This window comes from Antedon bifida, chromosome 1 (genome assembly GCF_963402885.1).
Source record: "Antedon bifida chromosome 1, ecAntBifi1.1, whole genome shotgun sequence".
In the NCBI taxonomy this organism is placed as follows: Eukaryota; Metazoa; Echinodermata; class Crinoidea; order Comatulida; family Antedonidae; genus Antedon; species Antedon bifida.
The window spans coordinates 23203081-23216966 of NC_136226.1; the positions used below are offsets into that span (position 1 = coordinate 23203081).

A 13886-nucleotide genomic window follows, 5' to 3' on the forward strand; every position below is an offset into this window, starting at 1 on the left:
ACTCGAATTTAAAAAATAGAATTTTTTTCTCTTTTGTATTAGTTAATCTAATTTAATAGAGTGCATCGTGCTAATGCGCTCCCCATTTTCTCCTAGATTTTAATACGTTTTAATTTTTATTACGTCATCATATAACAATATTAGAATAATGCGAGTTACTTAATTTCATCTTTACAGTATATTTTAATCTGTTATAGCTCATCGGAATGAAAAGTGACCCACATGATTAAACCTTATTATGGAAGTTTTTGATTTATAGGTATGAATTCATATACAAATTTTGTCTATCTGATGTCATGACGTCATATGGCCAGTTGAATTCAAAAAGTCAGATTTCCATCTCTTTCATAAAAGTTCATCGCGTTTAAACGAGAGCGCATCTCACTTTTACAAGCCCATAATTCTTCAAATTTGTATTAATGTAATTATTTAGATTTTTATCTTCTAAAATAGTTATCTTTATATGTCAATTTGATGACGTCATAGTGTTAAAAATTGGATTTAAAAGATGGGTCTCAAAATTTCATCTATGCTACTGTACGCTGTATATACTGTACAGTATTTACGGAATACACTGTATATACTGTAGCATATACAGTGTATTCCGTAAATACTGTAATACAGTATGCTGTACATGATACAAAATAGGTACAATTCAGTACTGTACTTTAAACATATTTAATTCATGTCATAGGATGGCATGATAATTATCGGCGTTTTATTTTAACGTACTGTATGTGGTGCGTGAGTTCAAATCTAGTTTTATTTAAATTTCTTTTTTGGAGGGTCAAATTGAACTGATCCATTGACCAAATAAAAGGCAAGTAAATTCTGCGCAGTCCGGGATTTCCCCTTTTACTGTCACGCAACATCGCATGTCACTGTGTCGTGTCAGTCCACCGCCTGATTTTACATTTAGTAATCATGATTGTGACTAACACATGCTTGCTATCGGCCATCCTTCGTCAAGGTGAGCGACTATACGTAACGTATATACTTCTGCTAAATGTGTGACAAATATGTGGTCACGCATATGTTTGTTCAAAATGCGTGTTTCATTAAAAATCACTTTGAAAAGACTATGTACCCACCGCATGTCCACTACCCCCAAACAAACAGATAGTTAAGCTTCTTATAATTTGATGTATATGCCGTAAAGAATTGCTGTATTAAAATATCCAACTGGTCCGGTTACGGAATTACAGTTACAGAATTACCTCAGAATTGAATACGAAGAAAATGTACAATTTTTACCAAATTGAATATGGTTACAGAATACAGTTAATATTGATTATCCACAAAAAAACATTCATCCGGAGCCTACCTTACCTTTCTTTATACAGTAGTCCATTACTGGTGATGGAAGTATACAACTTTGAAGTCCAAACCAATTACGGTAGTCTCTAACAATGACAATTTTCCCTTTTTATCAAATTTGTATATGGGGCATTCCACAGTATTTGGTCCGATTTTGATGTAACTCTTGGCCATTTCTCAAAGTAGACATGTTGAAGTTTATTAAATTACATTTTTTTTATTTTTCTGATATTGATTTTTTAAGTTATTGAATATTAAATATGAAAAAGTCATATTTGGCGTTACGGACGGGACATTTTTAATCCTATTTATTTCATAAACTATGCATCTTATTACTGTTTTTTCAACAGATATAGCTACTTTATGTCTCAATAATACATAATCAAGTATTTAATTAAAATGTTGTTGTTTATTAATTTCATACATCCATTTCAAATTCATAAATGTCCCGTCCGCGACGTTTTAGGCGGTTTTTTTACATTTATTTTAAAAGTAATGATGCAAAAATCTTGATATTTCATTTTCTCCTCCTGAGGACTATATCTCATTATATTATGAACAAATTTTTTGAAAATTTTAGATTTTGATGAAAATATCATATTTCAAAAATATATTGTTACGGACGGGACATTTTTGTTACGGACGGGACATATCATTTAAATCCTAATTATTTCACAAACCATGCATCTTTTGAACATTTTTTTGCCAGATATAGTTAATCTATGTCCCTATTGTACATATTCAAGCATTTTATAACACATATTTTGTTTATTAAATTTCATATATACATTTCCAAATTCATAATTGTCCCATCCACGACATTTTAATAGTAGTTTTATGGTGTTTTTTACATTTCAGTTAAAAGTATTGATACCACAATTTAATATTTTGTTTTCTCCTTTTAAAACTATATATGCAATACATTATAAACAAATATTTTGAAACTTGGTGAAAATATCATATTCAAAAATATATTGATGACATTTTTCGTAGGCACGGGACAGACATTTTTGTTAAGGACGGGACATATCATTTAAATCCTTTTTATTTCATAATAAAACCATGCATCTTGTTAACATTTTTGCCCACATATATACTGCAGTTACTTTTTTTTCAAAGTAAAAGCTCCAGTTATTCATAATAAAGTATTTTATTAAAATTGTTTATTAATTTCATACTTGCATTTCAAAATTCATAATTGTTACTTCTGAGACATTTCGAGTAATGGCTTTAAAATTGTTATTTAATTCCTAATTTTAAATCTTAATTTTCAACTCCTAAGGATATTAAATTGCAATAGATTTAAACAAGTTTTTTAAAACTTGTATTTTTTTTATTAAAAAAACATTACTATCAAAATTTATTGAATGTTACGGATGGGACATTTTTTTATGGATGTGATGACAATATTGTAAGAATTAAAAAGTGTTTTTGTACTGTAGGCTGAGAAGTACTGTACAAAGGTGTTAACTGTTGTTTATTAATCACAAAACATTGTGGTCTGTATTTAAAGCTCAGATACAGGCATGAATTTTAAATATAATATCTGGTTATTTGTACATAAATCAAGATGAAAAAACATGAATTTCCCTTAATATGGTCAAATACAAAATTTGGAAAAATTCTGCTATAAAAACCAGGAAGACTTTTTTTCAGTAGTTAGGTAGTTTAACCTAATGTAATAACATGTCTGGTGACTCCCTAGAAGGTGAAAAAAGATGGTGGAAATACGGTGGATAATTTTTGCTATAGCATGAAAATAAAAATCTGAAGTTGAATAAAAATACCAGAAATGTAAAATTCAAGTTATATTACCTATATTTAGTCATCTGATAACATTTTTTACCACACCGTTTATTTTTCATAGCTTTTTAAAATGCCTCTCTATTTACAAAATCTGTGTACTAAAGAATAGAGATTTTACTGTGTAATTTGAACTATCCCCCCACTGATAAGAAAGTGCTTATTTTCAACAAGCTCGTGTAACACAAATAAAATCCCAAAAATTATGAAACATAGGGGAAACTATAGATCGATAATTATTGGAATGTATGATCAATAGAAATTTTTTGCCCGCACCTGGCCTTTAAAATAACAATCCACAAAAGAACAATACCTAAATCCAAAACAACATTACCAGTATGAATGGGAGTATTGGGTGCGGTCATCGCTTTGTAGATTTCATTCTTTGTGAATTTGCAACCAAGAACCTTTTATAAATCAGATACTAAATAATTAAGATTGAATTTTAATAGAAGTAGGCCTACAGTTATTAAATCCAAGCAAGGATAGAAGAAAATTTCAGATGCAACTTGGATCCACTAACAAATTTAGACGTCAAACACCAACGCCAATTTTTAAAGCTTCGCCTTAAATGTGTTAATATCTTGAAGTCTTGTTTAATATGCCAAGCATAACTTTTATATTAGTGTAAATAAATATTTTGATAACATTTTACAATATTGCTTACTTGTTATAACTCTTCGAATAATTAATTTTATAAATAATATTTCATATTTATGAATTTTAATATTTTCACTTGACATAAACTTTTAAACAGTGTTTCAAAGGTTGAATTATATTGTAATTTGTAAATAAAAAAACTTATTTTTAAATTTTTTTAATAGCAAAATTATACAATTTTTTAACGTGGACAAAGTTGTCCTGTCCGCGACGTTAGAAATGTCCCGTCCGTAACGACATATAAATCACATTTATTAATAAATTTGAAGTTCAATTTTTATAATTAACATTCAGTTATCTAAAACAACTATCTGGCAACATAATAATACAAAACAAATTTTAAAATCTCTTTTAAATGAGGAGAAATATTACAATACGTAAACCTTCTCAAAAGTCATGTCCATTTGCCGTCCCATCCGCGACGCATACAATTTTCATAATAACATATTTTTTGTACAGTCTTTTTTCTTTTTTTGACTTTCATAATAAACATTGGCCATATATGTATACATTTATTCTACTTTGAATCTTGTATTCTTTTTTATTTCTAAGATATGTCTAGTTATATTCTCAAAAATGTCCCGTCCGTAACAAAAAAATACTGTGGAATGCCCCTTATACAGTAATAAATAAATAATCGATTTTCTTGATTCTTTCTTTTGTATATTTGATTTGAGCAAATCTTCTTCCTGTGGATTTACTGATTCCTTTGTTACAACAGCTACTGATGTTGTTGTTGATCTTTACTTGAATCAATCATTAAAGTAAACTCTTAGAAAAGTATACTATAGGGCATACAGTACTGTAGTTCACATTGTGGAGTCCTGTAGGAGCTACATGGTGAGTGCTGTGTGTACAGTACTTGGGACGACTATCCATTTTGGCTTTATCTTTTTCAATCTCTCTAAAATCATAATGTAGATGATATTTACGCCTTTCATAGTTTCACTCGCAACTTTTTTTCTTTGAATGTACTGTACCATGCTCTTCACAAGACTACCTATGCAATCCACCACACCTTTATCATGCGATGTCGCAAAGAAATTTCATGTGCATGTGATTCTATAATCATCTTTAAAATGAGTTATATTTTCAAACAAATACCATCACTGTAAAATGCAGACTTGGTGATCCAAGTATTTGGAAACCTCTTAATTCCCATGATTGCTTCCAATTGGATATGAATGCACTTTCTCTCCAGCATGTATGCAGCAAGTGAAGATGGTAACCAGTTTATGATTCCAGTGGCCAATTTGTATTTCATTTTGATGCATTTTTGAAAAATTTTTAAAAAAATCAATTTTCAGCCACTACACTTGACAATTTCTTCTTGTGTGCTTCAAATGCTGCACTCTGTAGTCATTTCACAAAGGTATGAACCAGAAAGGCGAGGAACTTGTTGCCGAAGCAAATCAATATACTCTAAAAGTGTCCCAGAACCTTTTCTTCCACAGAAATCCACTGATGCCATAAAATAGTCTTCCATGTTTGATAATTAGAAAATTTGGTTGAATTTGGATTGAACAGCCATCAGCATGTAAGCTTTATTCTCTTGGTCACAAGTTATCAATCTATAAACTGCAACTAACTAAATTACAACTGATCACATTTGTCACACTTTGTTGTAGTTTTCACAACTTGCAAAAGAAAATTAACATTTTCATGGTAGGCTTACAAAGGCTGGTCTTAAAGTAGATATTTGAGACTCAGTAGATATTTGAGAGTGGCATTCTCTCAGTGACATCAGTAGAAATCTCTTTGGTATACATGCCTTTTCTCACTTTTACAACTTGGATTCTGACAAAACATGTTGTCTTTACGGTCTCCTCAACTTCTTTCCAATACCCAGAATATTCTTGTTTGCATGCCCAACTGCTTTACCAAGACTTTGCACAGAATATTTGGTTCTATCTTTCTTCTTTGAGCTTTGTGACATTTCATATTTTCTCGCTGGATACATTTCAATTTAGGTGTAAGAGAATCTCTCTTCACTTTTTCTGACGATATTTTTGTTAGTAGTTTTCATATTTTCCATTTTCTTTTAGACGCTCTCTATAACGCCTTACTTTTAAAGGTAGTAGGTGTGGTCATGAATAACCAAAACTCACATATTTGTGAACAGAAATGGGTGGTTCTGTGTGCCAACAAAACATTCTATTATAACATTCAAATGTAATCGGAATATGGCTTGTGTTGTTTCTTAATTGCAGTCTTCTCAAATTCAGAATATGAGTTTGCCGTCGATTGAAATGCAATTTGCATAGTAGAAGTATAGTAAAACAATGGGGAGTTTTTTTTATGTTAGTCAACACGTTGACACGTTAATGAACGTGTGTATGACCTTTGAAACCCATTTCGCCAGTTAATTGAAAGTGGAAAGAATTCAGAAATAACCTTACTGTTGTGTTTTATTGTTTACACATTTCATTATTTTTTTTACAGAAAAAGAAGAAAAAATCAAGAAAACGCAAATCAAAACACACTCACTCTAAACACCCAGAAACAAAGAAGGCAAATACAGGTTCAGAAGCGCTAGATGAATCAGAGGACAACATTCAAGATGAATCGGTTAATGGAGGTAAGAAAAACTCAAACAAATTTTACAATTATTGTTGGGTTTGTTGTATGTACTGTACAGTAAGGACTGTTTCTGCCAAAAAATTTCAAAAGAACGGTTTTCTGCGAAATTAGTTTTATAAAAAAGAAAATTGCCACACAGAAACAAGTTTTTAAAACTGGTATTTTATTGTGTTGGAAATTTTGGAAAAAGATGTGAATTTAAATTGGGTCATTTACCATTGGGTGGAACAGGTTGGACACAGATCGACCCAGAACCACAGACTAGCTTTTAATTTAATTTCTACTTTATTTTTAGTTTACAATAAGTAATACCTAACTTTTCAAAAGTGAAATCTGTACACAAAAGTACAAAACAACTACTTTGTAAACAGGCGAAAATGTGTAAACTGTTTTTCAAAGACCCAAACTTAGGTTGGCCATATACTGAAGAACTTACTCTGTGAACCATCATAACATTTCTTAAAATTTGGATGGAGATTAATCTGAAGAGGGCAGAAGATATACAATACTGTACTATGTATAAAGTGTAATCTGTAGTGTAATCTCTATTTTGTTTAATTTTTCAGAAATTCAAGACCACGATTTAATCAAAAGAAATCCAGGAGTTGTTTTAATTAATATCAAAGAGGAAGTGATAGATCCAGAATATGAACGTATTCTGCTGTATTCAGAAGCCAATTCAGTTGAAGATGACCCATCTGAACATGTGTCATTTCAAGAGGCAGATGAAGAAGATGAATTCTTTCCACAAACCGATGAAGATGAAGGCTCAGAATCTGCAATTGAAAGTGGGATTCAATTCAGTGATATGGGTGAGGAAATGCCATTGATTATGGAAGTAAAAGAGGAAGTTGATGATCAAGGATATGCTGTCGTCAATCAATGGAATGAGAATACACTCTTTCTGAAAGAGGGTCATCCAGAAGAACAAGAGACAATCATACTTGGTCCAGATGACATTAAAAAAGAAATCATTGAAGAAGATGAGGAATCAAGCAACATTTATGAGTACGCTCTCAAAGTACCATCCAATTTAGAGAAATTTTTATTACATAAAATTAATTTTTGGGTTTTTCATTGTCCATTGTGCAATTCCCAACAAGTTTTTCTACATAAATATTGGCTTCAGCAGCATTTTGACGAACCATTCCACAAGGAGAATGGGAAAATGATGCCAGATGCACAAGAACTTCTACAAGAATTGTTAATGTCAAATGAACAATATTGTCCTGTTGACACATGTCAAGCAGCTATCGAAGGAAGTATTGAAGATTTTTGTAAACACCTAATTAGCGAGCATACTGACACATTTTTATATATAAGAAAATTATGCCAAATTAATGTATTTTGTCAAGAGAATGAGACTAAAAAGGAGACTAGATACAGCCTAATAGTTCAGGTGAATGACAAGTGGCATAGTTTCTTTCGAACCAGAGACTCTCCAGAAATACAGACTTCAATCAAAGATAACAGGTTTGTAACTATCACCAAAAATGTTGATCCACCAAAAATGAAAATGACCGTAAAGGTTAACAGAAAACCTTCAATTCCTGTAACTACAATCATGGCTCAACCAGCGCTTGCAGCTCCAAGAGATTGTTCAAGTTTTTGCTTTGATGATATTACTTACTACAAATGCCCAATATGCCCATCACTTACTGTTTTCTTTGATGTACTTTCCCTAAAAACACACATGATTAAAAAAAGTCATCAACTGAGTTCTGTTTGTCGAGTTCTTAAGGCGATTGGCGTTCAGCATCCGACGCATACATGTCCAGTTGTCAACTGTAATGAAGATTTTGGTAAATCACAAAAGAAACAGCTTAAACATATATTGACTGACCATCCAGAGAAGTATGAAACTCTGAAAAGATTAATGGATAATAGTTATCAGAATTTCCAAAGTATTGCTGGAATTGAAGGTTGCATCGGGGGTATACAAGGTCTCGGAATACCCAACCCACAGACCATAAATGTTACATATAAGAAAGGTGGTAAACAACTACCAACACTGAAACCCAAGCCAGTACCAAGCACTTCTGCTTTTCAGAACCCACTTATTCTGGGTCAATTACCACAGCAATCTGTTTCTCAGCCACCACCAACTTCAAACACTGCTGTTTTTACCTCGGGTCAGTCTTCAATACTACCAAGATCTAGTATTCAAATGTTTCCAAGTTCACAGACGGTGCGTCAAATTTTGGACTCTAAGATGATTACGAAGCCAAGATTTACTGTTGATTCAGGTAGTGGCTCATCACAAAATGAGTCTACGAGTGAAATGAACTGTTCAAATGATTTTCGGAGTTTTACTGGCAAGAATGATTCAACAAGAGATGTTCGTAAATCACGGCCTGTTTGTTATAAATGTGGTGTCAATGTCCTAAGTAATATTGGCCTCATCAGTCATCTATTTAGTGATCATTCTAACTTAATCTGTAAAATCTGCTCTTTCACTGCTGAACCACTCAAAATTAGTAACAACATTGTGAACCACATGAAAGATATTCATAACATTGATTCTTGGGAACTTGAAGAGAATGTCTGTCAAAGTTTTCATGATATATGTAAAACCATTGGTGTTTCGCAGCTGGATGGCTTAAGCTGTATTACTCATGAGAAATTCATTTTAGATGATCTTGTTGTGCATTATGCTCTTGTAGATGCATTTTCTCATAAGGACAAATTTGAAGATGATCTTATTATAAGACAAGTGACCATGAAAGGTAATGAGATATGGATAGAGATCCTTTCTGGTCAAAAACATCTTGAAGAATCTGAAGCTCTTATGGTGATGTCTTCTCATGAAGATATTTTACCCAGAGGTAAAATTGCAGATGATGCCAGTGAAGAAGAAAACAACAGGTAGGTATATTTATTAGGGCACTTTTGATTTGCGATGAACTAGGACCTTTGGACATGTTTAATGTTATTATATTTTATGCGTTGTTTGACTATGGTTAAAATAAATTTAATTTTTTTTTAATAAACAACCCACAATCATTGCAATATTAACAATATGTGTGTCTTCAAGCTATTTAATATTTTTATTTTTTTTAGAAATGAATTAACATCATTAAAAACACAAGTGGAGAACAAAGAGATTATATCGGTTCAGAATGATATAACCAAACCACCCATGTCAAATCTCCTGTCTACAAACACAGTTAAATCCATGCATACAATTTCTCAATCAGCATCTGGAAAAGACCAGGACACTGTCTCAAGTTCAAAACTAAGCACATGCCAAAGTACATCAGGCCTGCAAGCAAACATAGACCAAGTGAGTCCTAAGTCTGGATACAACAGTCCGATTAGAAGATGGTTGATTCAAGAATCCATTAAAGAGATTCGACTAGAACGGTTACCTTTTGCCAATTCTCTCCATTGTCTTCGCTGTCATGTAACAGCCAGTACAAATAGAGGATTTTTATTGCATATATTTTCATGCCATAGTATAGATGTATGTAAACTGTGCTTTCATGATCTTTCAAAAACCAACATCAAACGAGTAAAAGATCACCTAGCAACACATCGTGAATACGATAGAAGTCAGCCTGTTGAAGATTTTTTGACATTGAGTTGTCCGGAGTTTATGCAATTTTTAGGCATTCCATCTTTAGACCAACTCTGCAATATTACACGAGATAGAATAATATTCACATTCAGGGTTGTGTGGTATAGAATGGCTCAAGTTCCATTTGACACTGATGGTAATAACATTATGCAGAAGAATCTGACAGTTAACTCATCTCCAAAAGCAGGTACTCCTGATATCATTCTTTTCTTTCGGAACAAACATGGTGCAATAATACAAGTGGATAAGGATAGTGACTCTGATGCAACGGATTCATCATTCCGCATAGAAAGAAATTCTCGCCAAGTAGGACTACAAAACACCAAGAAGGATTTCGCAAAACAAGCTTATGAAGAGAATGAGAATAATTCATCATCGTCATCAAGTAAGAATGAGAAAATAGTGGAACTTGAATCAACAAGACAATTTATAGAAGGTAAGGACTTTACTATCGTACTCCAAGGAAATGATCGTGTCTTTAAATGTCTGAAATGCACCAGAGCATACTGGAACAAATGCAAAATGCGAAGACATCTTAAGGTTCACTTAAATATTCGAAACTACCAGTGTCACCTTTGTCAGAAGTCTTTTCATTATAACTACCATTTAAAAGCTCATATGAACATACATAACAACTCGCGACCATACAAATGCAACAAGTGTTCTAAAAGTTACAATAATTCAGGATCCTTAAGCTGGCATGTGAGGCAGTGTCATGGATTATGCAATTTTGCAAAAAACAAAGTAGCCAAAATCCAATGTCAAGTATGTTTTATAGAAGTACGTCAAGAGCTTTATCATGAACATCTAAGAGAAAGACATGGCGTTTCTGTGGCATACCAGTACTCAAAATCTAAAGTAAATCATGAGGAACCAGAAGGAACAACTACAGAATCAGAGGTTGACAAAGCAAAAGATGGACAAGACACTGAGGATGACACTAGTCAAGATGAATTTCCATGGAGAGGAGAATTGATAGTTGATGAAGGCGATGGAGATGAGGAACCCGATAATTATGATCTGGCACCGACAACTGCTCAAAGTGTCTTCACACTCGATGATCAAGAAAAAAAGACTGTTCCTCATGAAAAGTACAAAAGGGAAGAGGTTTTCCAGTGTACGTTCTGTCATATAGTCTTCCCTAACCTCTCAAATCTATCAATGCATCCATGCTTAGAAAGACCTAAGAAAAACAGGCTCTCTGTATCAAAGAAAAAGAAGCTGCACTACAGTGAAACATACACCTGTTACAAATGCAAACGAACCTCACTTTCCCTAGAGACATTTCTTGATTCCTCACATCCATGTGCACTCAACAGTGTAAATGACTTCACCTGTGAAAAAACTTATACATGTAAACTTTGTCAGCTCATTTTCACAACGTTAGATGATGTTCACAAACATGGATGTGAAAATGCTGATAAACAAATAGAAGAATCTGAGGAGGAACAAGAAATGGAATCTGCAGTGCCTCAAACAGAGTCCATGTGTGATCTTTCAGCGGATTTAACATGCCCTGTATGCAATGGACTTTTTAGTATGACTGATCTACCATACCACCTTTCAAAAATACATCATTTGAATAAGAAAGTTGTCTATGAACTAATGAATCAAGACACACTGGCAAAAAAGGAAATGACACAATAAAATAAAAAAACTTTGTTGAAAATCAACTACTGTACATTAAACGTTAAAGAAATAGCCATGCAGAAAGAATTAAAAAAAACAAAAGAGTGTAAGATCAAGTATAGTAATTAAGGTCGTGTTTCTGCAACCATAACAAAAATTATGTTCCAATTTTTAACAAATAATTACTAAAAAATCAAGTGCGCATGATCAATCATTACCCGTAACACCAAGCGCTCAATCACAATGCAACAATTTGTCCTTCAGGTCAAATGTTAAAGATTATCTGATTTGAATGAGATAATTATCTGTGTATTTTTCTCGAGTGGAATCTGTTAAACCCTGTTTCCACAGAAACTTTATCAGGTTAATTATTGGTTGATTTTTGACTGGGGAAACATGGCCTAAAAAGGGACCAACAAAATAAAAGAAATAATGTAAATACAGTAGTGTTGAAGCTATTCTTGCAGATTACAGTAGGCCTATAGCAGTATAGAATTTGTGGCAAATGCTATTCCACTTTTCTTGGGTACTGTGTATATAATGCTATATTAATTTATATTTTTATATTGTCACATTTAGCTGGGTAACAATTTAATTTGGAACATTTAAAAATATTTAGAACATTTTTTTCTATAAAAGAAAGTTGGGTGAAAAGGATTCGAAACATTGTAATAGATAACAACTATAGTATCTCGGTTTGTATTGATTGAAGACTACATGAGCCGCGTTTCTGGGACCACATTCACCAATTTCATATACTTAAGAATGTACCTTAAGTGGTAGAATTTGTTAATGCTACGTGTCTCCATTTGCCGAAATGTGATGTGCGATTATGGCCACTCTTAAGACTGCTTCACACTATGATAATAACGATCAGCGATAAATAGATATATTTTTCTTACATAATCCAAAAGAGATTTTCATTATAGAACTATAAGGATAACCATTTATGCTTGGTTTGATGAAATTACTATTTATCAAAAAACAAATCAATGACGTCATGATCAATAAGAACAATAAAATCGTAACTTCACGATTGCAATGTTCTTACTAATCAAGACGTCATTTGATTGACGTGTGAAAATATTATTTTCAACAAAGACAGCATAGATGGTTATCCTATAGTTCTATAATGAATCTTTTCTCATTTCTTTTGTTTTATGTAAGAAAAATGTATGTTTATCTATTTATATTCGATCGTTATCGTCATAGTGTAAAAATGGACCTTCAGATATTGCATTGTTATGTATGGCAAATTCAATTGGTCAGTCAGTACTAGTTTCTCTGAACGCATTAAAAGACTGTGAGGATTGATATTGTGTAGATTAGTGAATGTGTTAAAATGGTAGTTATGGTAGTTAAAAACGTTAGCGCCACAAATGAAAAAAATGTCGTCTTAGCTATGTATTTAAAGGTGTTGCATTTTACTGGCATTCAGGAACAAATAGACATTAGGTAGTGGTCGTGTATCTTATTTTGCAACATTCCAAAATTTGAGTATATATTGTGTATATAATTGGTAGAATTTTACCCTTTGGTGTATTTTTGATATAAGTATGTATTTTATGTTATTAAAATCACAAAAGGGTTATTAAGAATGAATTGCATAATAGAATTAGTTACATCAAGCCAATCGAACATGGTTATATTGCCTTGGTTACATCACAGTGTTAAAATGAATTTTAGAATAGAGTTAGTTACATAGCCATTACACCATATTTAATTTAATTGAATTCAATATAGTATGTGTAGTTATTGAAGAGAGAATAACAAAAATATTGTCTTTTATCGTTTAGCTAAGGTCGACCGACCACAGACAATATGGAGCTTTCTGAAAGTCAACGTATACAATAGTAAGTATAGGTACGTCGAAAGTAGCCTACTCTATTTTATCCTAAATTCTAGGCACGCCTATTATGGGTTTGTTCCTGTTTTATGCTGGTAATCAATGATTAAATAACAACACTCAAAATAACACTATTAACAAGACTACCGGTATTTATTATTAGAACATCGCGATAAAATGCTAAAACCTGAATGAAATTTTCTGATTTCAAGCAACAAACAATCGTCAGCCGCGCCAGCTTTTGCGCATGTTGCATCCACGTATTCGCGTTCCAATGATATAGGATCTAAGTTTTAGTGTGCCATACTTTGGCTTATAGTCATTTAAGTATTGTATTAAGTAACTTTATTGTAGATTATTTAAGGCCATAAGCTACTAAATCATTTGTGTTTCAAACACTATTTTTCAATATTAAGCAAAATTAAATTTGTAAATTTTGTTTCAATAAGAACTGAATAAATATTCAACATGGTC

The 13886-nt window shown here is 32.3% G+C and overlaps 2 protein-coding genes across 4 annotated transcripts in view; both read left to right on the forward strand.

Moving 5' to 3' along the window:
• The window catches only part of LOC144845736 (aspartate aminotransferase-like), a 138709-nt gene extending 137873 nt beyond the window's left edge, over window positions 1–836 (forward strand). The window contains exon 13 of the mRNA XM_078703178.1: window positions 827–836. The gene's annotated coding sequence lies outside the window, so the exon portion shown is untranslated. The remainder of the gene's footprint in view (window positions 1–826) is intronic.
• LOC144845466 (uncharacterized) overlaps window positions 1–13886 on the forward strand; it is a 101148-nt gene extending 87262 nt beyond the window's left edge. For all 3 annotated transcript variants that reach the window (XM_078702846.1, XM_078702854.1, XM_078702837.1), the window contains 3 exons: window positions 6223–6358; window positions 6927–9225; window positions 9421–13886. In XM_078702846.1, the coding sequence (XP_078558972.1) occupies window positions 6223–6358; window positions 6927–9225; window positions 9421–11584 (4599 nt within the window). In that variant the 3' untranslated portion in view covers window positions 11585–13886. The remainder of the gene's footprint in view (window positions 1–6222; window positions 6359–6926; window positions 9226–9420) is intronic.